We start from the raw sequence: 9,192 nt of genomic DNA on the forward strand, positions 1-9,192 counted from the left end.
ACTTGTTATGCATCAGAGAGTTGGACAATGACTAGGGAGGATAGAAGGAGAATTGATGCCTTTGAGCTGTGGTGCTGGAGAACAGTATTGAATGTACCATGGACTGCGAAGAAAGCAGATTCATCCTGGAAAGGGTTAAACCACGCCGCTCCTTGGAGACAGGATTCTGGGGCTTCATCTGACATACTTTGGATGTGTTGTAAGGAGAGACAGGTCCTTGTGAGGGACATCATGCTTGGGAGGTTGGAGGGATGGTGAAAGAGGGGAAGACCCTCTATGAGGTGGATTGATTCAGTGACTGGGGTAACCTGAATGGGTTTGTCAGAGGCAGTGCGATTGGCACAGGATAGATCAGGGTGTAGGGCTGTTGTACATAGGGTCACTATGAGTCGCAAGTGACTCGGCAGCACATAACAATAACAACAATAATCTATCCCTAATTCATTTTTTAAAATTTATTATTAATTTCAATGAAAATTTACAGAGACTTTGGATTTCCATTCATTCATTGTTGCACTTTTCTCCCCTTCCAACCCTCCCTCCTAGTACATTACTTTCTTGGAAAAGTAAAATTCTGTCCTTGTTTTACAAACCCTCCCCCAAGTCCACTCCAGTACACAGCCTTAGCTCTGAACTCCTGTCATGACAAAAACACCTATCCCTTTTTAAACAGTTGTCTCCCTCATCTGTTTCAATGCAGTATACATTATTGAACCTATCATTCTCAGTCTCCCCCTAACCCTGATGTCAGTCCTGTTTTACAACGGTGGCACCATACAGTATTTGTCCTTTTGTGACTGAGATACTTCACTCAGCATAATGTCCTCCACGGTCACCCATTTTGAATAATATTGCATGAGTTCCTTGTTTTTTCAATGCAGCGTAGTATTCTATTGTGTGAATATACCACAGCTTCTCTATCCATTCGTTTGTTGATGGGCACTTAGGTTGTTTCCAACAATAAATATGGGTGTGCATCCTAGTTCATTTTTTTAAAAAAACATAAAATATCCATTCATTGTTGCATAATTTCCTCCCTCCCTCCACTCGAGTCCACTCTGCTATGCACATCTTATTCTGGAATATTGTCATATAAATAATGCCTAATCATATATTCCTATTAAACAGTCCTCTCCTTCATCTACTCCAGTGCAGTGTTCATTATTTATCCCTTCTTTCCTTAGTTTCTCCTCAGCCCCCATGTTTTATAACAGTGGTCTTATGCAGTTTTTGTCTTTTGTGACTGAGATATTACATTAAGCATAATATCCTCCAGGGTCACCCATGTTGTATAACATTTTATGAGTTTCTTGGTTTTCGGTGCTGTGTGATATTCCATTGTGTGAATACACTACAGCTTCTCTAACCATTCACTTGTGCATTAACATCTGTTTGCTATTGTGAACAATGCAGCAGTAAACACAGGTGGGTTTATATCTGTTTGGGTGTCAGCTCTGGTTTAACTTCAATTCCTTTCCAAATATGATACCTAAGCCCAAGTCCACCTGAATCATGCAATTATTGTTCACTTTATATTTATTCAGATTATGGATAATACAATATTACTCTATTAATATTTTTCCTGCTGTTCTAATGTTAATAAAGATATACTTTTAAAAAACCTTAAGAAGAAAACCTCATTCTTTTAAAGCATTATTTCTCAATGTACTTCTATAAAAACAAGAACTAGAAAATAGGGGAGAGTCTCATATTCCTAGTGTTTTCATAACAACAAAAACAACAAAAATTACAGGTGGAGATTTTAAAGAACAGGAAATTCCTCACATTTCAGGAGACCTATGGTCTGAATTGAAGGTGTGGTGGTAGGAAATGGAAATGTTCTTTCTATGCGTAACTTCATGAGTTTTTTGGTATTAGTTGGTTTTTGGGGGGATGTTTGGTTGTTTTGTTTTGTTTTGGTTCTTTGATATCCTTATGTGTGTTTTCTCTCTTACCTGGTATCTATCTGTATTCCCTAACCATGTGTCTCTTTATCTATTATGCACTTATTTCAATGCAGAAGTCTTTTCTGCTTTGGTAATAATTAAGAAATGTTTTTGTTTAGTCTCACTGTACATATCTGCTATGGGCTATTAACATATTGAAAGAAAACCTTTATCTCCAAATAGATTAATATACACAGACCAAGGAAGTTGTGGTGGCTGTCAGTAGAGAGTTGCACTATCAATTCAAAGACAAGTGTTTCATACTCATCAATTGCTTGGTAGAAAAAAATGGACAGTCTTCTGGTGGTTTCAGGAAGGGAAAATTCACCAGTATGCTTTCAGTGAGACAGTGATGATGAAATAGAAGAGATAGAGTGATTAGATTACGATAACACAGCCACACTGATGACATTTGACTCTGTGGATGATAGTAAACTTGTGGTCTGAAATCAAGATGTGGTGCTAGAAACAGTTCTTCCTATGTGTAACTCCATGAATTTTTTGGTATTAGTTCATTTTCTAACATTGAGAACAATGAAAATTCTAGAACACTTAATTGTGCTTATGTGAATGAAACCTCTACATGGACCAATAAAGTGTTGTCTGAACAGAGCAAGGAAACACTGCATGATTTAAAATCAGGAAAAGTATAGATCAGAGTTGTATTATTTCTGTATATCTATTCAACCTGCAAATCATTTGAGAAACTGGACTATATGAAAAAGAATGTGGCATTAGGCTTGAAGGAGGACTTATCAGCAATCCGTGTTCTGCAGAGGACACAACCCTACTTACTGAGAGTGAGAAGGACTTGAAACATTTAGTGTAGAGAATTAAAGACTACAGCCTTCAATATGGATTGCATCTCAACTTCGAGAAAAATCATCACCACTGGACAGATAGGCAACATCGTTATGTTATCGTTATGTGCCGTCGAGTCACCTGCAACTCAAAATGACTCTATGTACAACAGCCCTAAACTCCATCCTATACTGTGCCAATCTCACTATCTCTGACACACCTATTCCCATTACACGTGTTGCTGAATTGATCCATCTCATCGAGGATCTTCCTCTCCTGCACTGTCCCTCCACCCTCTCAAACATGATGTCCCTTTCCAAGGACTGGTCCCTCCTTGCAACATGTCCAAAGTATATCAGATGAAACTTCAGAATTCTTGCCTCCAAGGAGCAGCCCAGCTTTACCCTCTCCAGAACAAACCTGTTCGTTTTCTTAACAGTCCATGGTATGTTCAATATTCTTCTCCAGCAACACAGCTCAAAGACATCAATTCTCCATCTTTCATTCCTAGTCATTGTCCAAAGCTCGCTGATGCATAGTGAGTGATTACAAAGACCATGGCATGTATCAGGCGCACGTTAGTCTCCAGAATGACATCTTTGCACTTCAGTACTTTTGAGAGGTATCTAACCACAGACTTCTCTTTCTCAATAAGTCTTTTGATATCTTAGCTACTGGTGCCAAGAGTGTTGATTGTGGAGCCAAGCAAACCAAAACCGAACAATCTCAATCTCTTCACCATCCACTGTGATGCTGCCAATTGGCCCAGTGGTGAGAATCTTCGTCTTCTTGATATTGCGCCTCAATCCATAATGAAGTCCTTGACCTTATGAAGCAAGCGCTTCAGGTCCTCCTCACTTTCAGCAAGCAGGGTTGTGTCATCTGCATAACGCAGGTTGTTGATGAGTCTTCCTCCATTCCTGATGTCACATTTCTCCTCATAGTGCCTAGCCTCTCAGATAATCTGTGGATTGAATCTGATAAAAATTGAAAAGGTATGGAGATAAGATATATCCCTGGCGTATACCCTTCCCAATTTTGAACCAAGCAGTATTTCCTTGCTCTGTTCTGACTACTGCCACCTGATCCAAGCATAGGTTTTGTATTAGCACAGTCAAGTGTTCTGGGATTTCCATTCTTCTCAGAGTTATCCACAATTTGTTATGATCTACATAGTCAAATGCTTTGGCATAATCAATGAAACAAAGATAAACATTCTTCTAGTACTCCTTGCTTTCAGCCAATATCCATCTAATATTTGCTACAATATCCCTTGTACCATGACCCTATCTAAACCCAGCCTGCACTTCTGGTAGTTCTCTATTGATATGCTGTTCCAATAGTTTTTGAATTATCTTCAGCAGAATCTTGCTTGCATGTAATATTAATGATATTGTTTGATAATTTCCTCACTCTGTCATGTCACCTTTCTTTGGAATGGGAACAAATATGGATCTCTTCCAGTCAGTTGGCCAGTTCTTGGCATAACTTGGTGAATACATCCACAGCAGCATCTCTTTGCTGAAATATGTCAAATGATATGCCATTAATTCTTGAGGCCTTGTTTTTTTCCAATTCCTTCAGAAGGAATAACACCTCTTAATGATATGTCCAAGTATGTGAGACAAAATTTTCTATCCTTACATCCAAAGATCCCTTTGGTTGAACTTTTTCCAAGACATATGTTTTGGGCAGTCCATAGGATCTTCAGCACTTTCCTCCAACACCACTACTAAAAAGCATTAACTTTTCTTTCATCCTTTCATTGTCCAGCTCTCTTACCCTGAATCAGTCACCCTTTTGACTTTAAACTGATATCTCTCCTTCTTAGTACTTGAAATATATTCCCAACAGCAGACTTTGCCAACACAATTTACTGCTGGCTCCCAGATTTTTTATTTTATATACAAGTAAGGTGAAATCATTGACAATTTCAATCTTTTCTCCATCTACCATGATGATGTCCATTAGCCCAGTGGTGATGGTTTTGGTCTTCTTGATGTTGAGATGTAATACATTTTGAAGGCTATAGTCTTTGCTCTTCTGCGGCAAGCATTTCAAGTCCTTTTCACTTAAGCAAGCAAGGTTGTGTCATCTGCAAAGCACAGATTGTAGCTAAGTCTTCCTCCTATGCTGATGTCATATTATTTTCATAGAGTCCAACTTCTTGAATTGTTTGGTCAGAATATAGATTGAATAGGTATGGAGAAAAAAACTTGAGCCTTGATGTACACCTTCCTTAATTCTAAATAATGACATTTTCCTTTGCTTTTTGAACAGCTTCAATCTATTATAAGAATAAGTTTCACAAGAGTAAATGTATTCTGAAGATTCTCATTCTTCTTAATGTTAGCTATTATTTGATATGATCCACATAGTCAAATGCCTTTGCATACTCAGTAAAACACAAATAGATATTCTTCTGCTATTATCTACTTTCAGCCAAGATCAGTCTGTACTATAAATAAGAACTATCTAAAAATATTTTTAAAACAAGATACTTAGAAGACTCAAAAACTCTAAAATGAGTCCATAAATTTAACATAAAATATGGAGTAGTTCTTTCTTCAGATCTGATAACTTCTATGTTCAACTGTTCTGAAATGAGGTCCCAAGAATCATTTGGAAACTTATCAAAGATGCAAATGTCTGTCTCCAGTCTGGACCTATTAAGTCAGCAATTATAAACCACATAGTATTAAAAAAAATCTGTTCTTCAGTAGTCCCATGGTGACTCCACAGTAAGAGTAAACCTTCTGTTCTGCACTAATGAGATAAAAGAAAACAATCATAACAAAGATGCATTAGATTCTCCATACTCCATGTTTTTATACATATACATATGTTTGTTGTTGTTAAGTGCTGTGGAGTTGTAGGCGACTCATAGAGGCCCTATGAAAGAAAGTCCTCAATACTTGCATGACTTTCATCCTTTCTCCGGATTTATAGGGTTTCTGGAGGCAAGCTGTTTTGGAAGTGGATGCCACTCCTGCTTCCAAGCTTGTTTTAATTGGGGAGCTCCAACAAACACTGTCCACCATGGGTAACCATTACAGCATTTGACACATCAATGTCACAGTGTTCAGCTTCACAGCAACCACAAGTATTTTACCATTCCGGTATGCCCAAACGCTGGCAAACTCTGGGCCAGAAACCCCTAATTCATCTGGCAAGTCCACTCTTTGGCCACCCACTTGGGGCAAAAAGAAAGCCACGAACACCCCAGCTTTCCCTACTTGCCCCTCTTCCAGGCTCAAGAGGCCATGTCCATCTAGCTAACACTGAGGCTCAGGAGATACACTCGCCCTTATCCTCCAGGCATGGCCATACATTTCAGTATTTTACCATTCCGGCACTCCCAAATGTGGGCCAGAGATCCCTAATTCATCTAGCAAGTCCGCTCTTCAGCATGACATACAAAATAGTATCTGACAGAGGAGAAAGAGTAACCACATGGTTTGAATGCTACAAAGAAGGTACAAGTCACTTAATAAGAAAATGGATGGAGAAACAGGCAATAATAGTCAATTTTGCATATTTATATAAACAGTCAATCTCTAGGAATCCATTTCTTGAATTGTACAGTTATTTCCAGATTGTTGGGGGTTGAGGAACAAAGGCACATGTTAAAAATATTTACAAGATAGTGAATAATTACAATCACAAACCAGTGGTCTTGGGGCTGGATAAAGAAAACATATATTGAGAAAGGAGGCAAATCAGCATGCAACAAGTACTGAGTTTATTGACGAAATAGTCTTGATTAGATTGAAGAACTTTCATAGGAATAAGAAAGTGACCTCCTAATGGCTAAAAAGTGGAATGTTTGTTTTCCAATTACTTTCATTTCTATAATGACAAGGTACAAGTTGTTACCCTGGCAATGGTTACTGAAATGTACTCTGTAGATCCTTGGTTTTAGGAAATTTGAAATGGATGAATGGATTATTTTTTGTATCAAAGTTGTCTGTCATTAAAAAAAGGATCTCTGCTGCCTAGTGCATAAGGATTTGTGCTGCCAACCAAAAGATAAGCAGTTAAAATCCACCAGCTGTGGATAGGAGAAAGATGGGGAATGAATTGTGTTATTTAGAGTCACTGAAAACCTACGTGGGAGTCAACTGTGAGTCAATTCCAACTAGAAGTACATCATAGCCTTGGACTTGATGGGAAGTTACCAGCCAAAAGGAAATTTCAATCACAAACCTCCAAGGCATCAACATCATTCTAAAACTAACAAAGAATCATCATTGACATAGGTAGATCCCTATGGACACATATTTGTTCAGAGGCCAGATTCTACAGAAGTTTGTTTTCTGGTTCTGGTGAGGATTCGGCTGGAATATTGACTTGCTGTTGGTTATGAGTTGATTGTATTCAGCTTCCTATTTAAAAACATATTTGGTCAGGAGTATGGGGCTGGAATCCAGGTTGGAAGTCATCTGGAGAGGCCAGATTCTACAGAAATTTGTTTTCTGGTTCTGGTATTAACTCAAGATCGCTGTGACATTAATGTGTCAATTTCTATAATGGTTACCCAGGGTGGACAGAGTTTGGTGGAGCTCCCCGATTAAAACAAGCATGGAAGCAGGAGTGGCATCCACTTCCAAAATAGCTTGCCTACGGAAACTATATGAGTGTGGAGAAACGATGAAAGTTATATAAGTGTTCAGGTCTTTCATTCATAGGTTCGCTATGAGTTGTCTATGACACGACAGCACCTGACAACAACAACAAAAATGATCTTTTAAGTCTCCATTGTGATTTCAAAATGCTTACCTACCAGTATAACCAGAGTTTACAGGTTACTTCTCATAATAAAATTAATAATTGTGATATCTGTGTATACATTCTTATTTGGTCATACTAACTAAGATAAATTTTAGTTTCTTTTATGGACATTTGTTAAAAGATAGAATTTTAATAATATCCTCCTAGTTTTTTAAGATTTGTAACAGAAACAAAAATATGATTTTCAAGTTTCCTATCAGCTTAGAATTAGAAGTATGAGAATATTCCCAGTTATGACCACTAATATCCACTCTAATTCTGTTTTTCAAATTCACAGAGAGTGAAGAAGTTTATCAAAGGCAAGTGCTGTCAATTTCATGTATCATCTTTGGAATTGTCATCGTGGGCATGTTCTGTGCAGCATTCTACTTTAAGAGCAAGTAAGACTCTTTTTCTCAATTGTTAATTTCTCAATCTCAGAGGAAGCAATTTCTTTTCCTTAACTCCCCAGACTATACTTCAATAGAAAAAATCTCTATAAATGAGTCCCTGAAATAGCTTAGAACCATTTGTAGATTGTGATGAGTGTGCATGTAAATGAATGCCTGACTATGATGTGATTTCTGTGAGAGATCTTTTCAGTGATACTGATCAGTCTGTTTTATTTTCATTCATTCCTTTATATCCTATCTGAAATAAAGCTTTATGTCTGTATAACACTAAAGAATTGAAATATTCTGAACACTGCTGCTATGAATATAAACACCAAATAGTATCTATATTTTAAAAGGAAAAGCAAAGAAATACAGAAAAAAATAAAACCTAACAGTTTTTATCCCGCACAACAACTGTTTTTACTGATACCCATGAAAGTTTTAGCAAAACATCTGAGACAAATCTTGAGTCAATATATTTAATATGCATATATGACATATCATAGTCAAATTCTCCAAAATAAAAGATAAGGAAGGAATACTAAAAGCAACAAAAGCAACATGAGACAAAGAGTCACCCACAAAGAAAAAGCAATAAGATTAAGTTCTGGTTTCTCAGCAGAAACTATGCGAGAAAAAGACAATGAGATGGCATATAAACAAAACTGAAAGGAAACAATTGCCAACTGAGAATCCTGTACCCAGCAAAGTTCTCCATCAGATAGGAAGGAGACATTTCATCCTTTGCAGAAAAGAAGGAAATGAAGGAATTCGTGAAAACAAGAACAAATCTGAAAGCATTGGTTTTCTTTTTTTATTCTTTAATCAAATTTTAAAACTTAAAAATATTATTTTAAAAAGACATGGAAATAGACCTTTTACTAGACATATGGTGTGTTGCATTTTTCAATTTTTGCAATCTTTAAAGCTCAAGAATGCCTCTGCTTTCAGTTGTACATGGGCCTGAAGTATCCTAGCTTTGGACAAACAGGAAGGAGACTCAACAAAAAATCAGAACAGGAACAAGACAGATTAAATGCAGGGCACATGTGTAAACATATCATACATTTGAAAATTACAATATCAGTAAAAGTGACGAAGTTTAGAGGTGGAATGAAACTATTTGGAACTCGCCGACCACAAGTTTCTAAACCTTGACTATAAATTAAGAATAAATTTTGTATATGATCATAACAAACTGTGGCTGACTCTGAGAAGAATGGGAATCCCAGAACATTTAATTGTGCTAATACGAAACCTATACTTGGACCAAGAGGCAG

General features: G+C 37.2%; 1 protein-coding gene across 1 annotated transcript in view; it reads left to right on the top strand.

The window, feature by feature from the left end:
* Positions 1-9,192, top strand: part of NRG3 (neuregulin 3) — a 1,124,911-nt gene that overhangs the window by 1,040,730 nt on the left and 74,989 nt on the right. Inside the window, exon 5 of the mRNA XM_006902510.1 lies at positions 7,816-7,918. Within this exon, the coding sequence (XP_006902572.1) occupies positions 7,816-7,918 (103 nt within the window). The remainder of the gene's footprint in view (positions 1-7,815; positions 7,919-9,192) is intronic.

This window comes from Elephantulus edwardii, unplaced genomic scaffold, assembly GCF_000299155.1.
Source record: "Elephantulus edwardii isolate Elephantulus edwardi_28Jun2011 unplaced genomic scaffold, EleEdw1.0 scaffold00421, whole genome shotgun sequence".
Classification (NCBI taxonomy): Eukaryota; Metazoa; Chordata; class Mammalia; order Macroscelidea; family Macroscelididae; genus Elephantulus; species Elephantulus edwardii.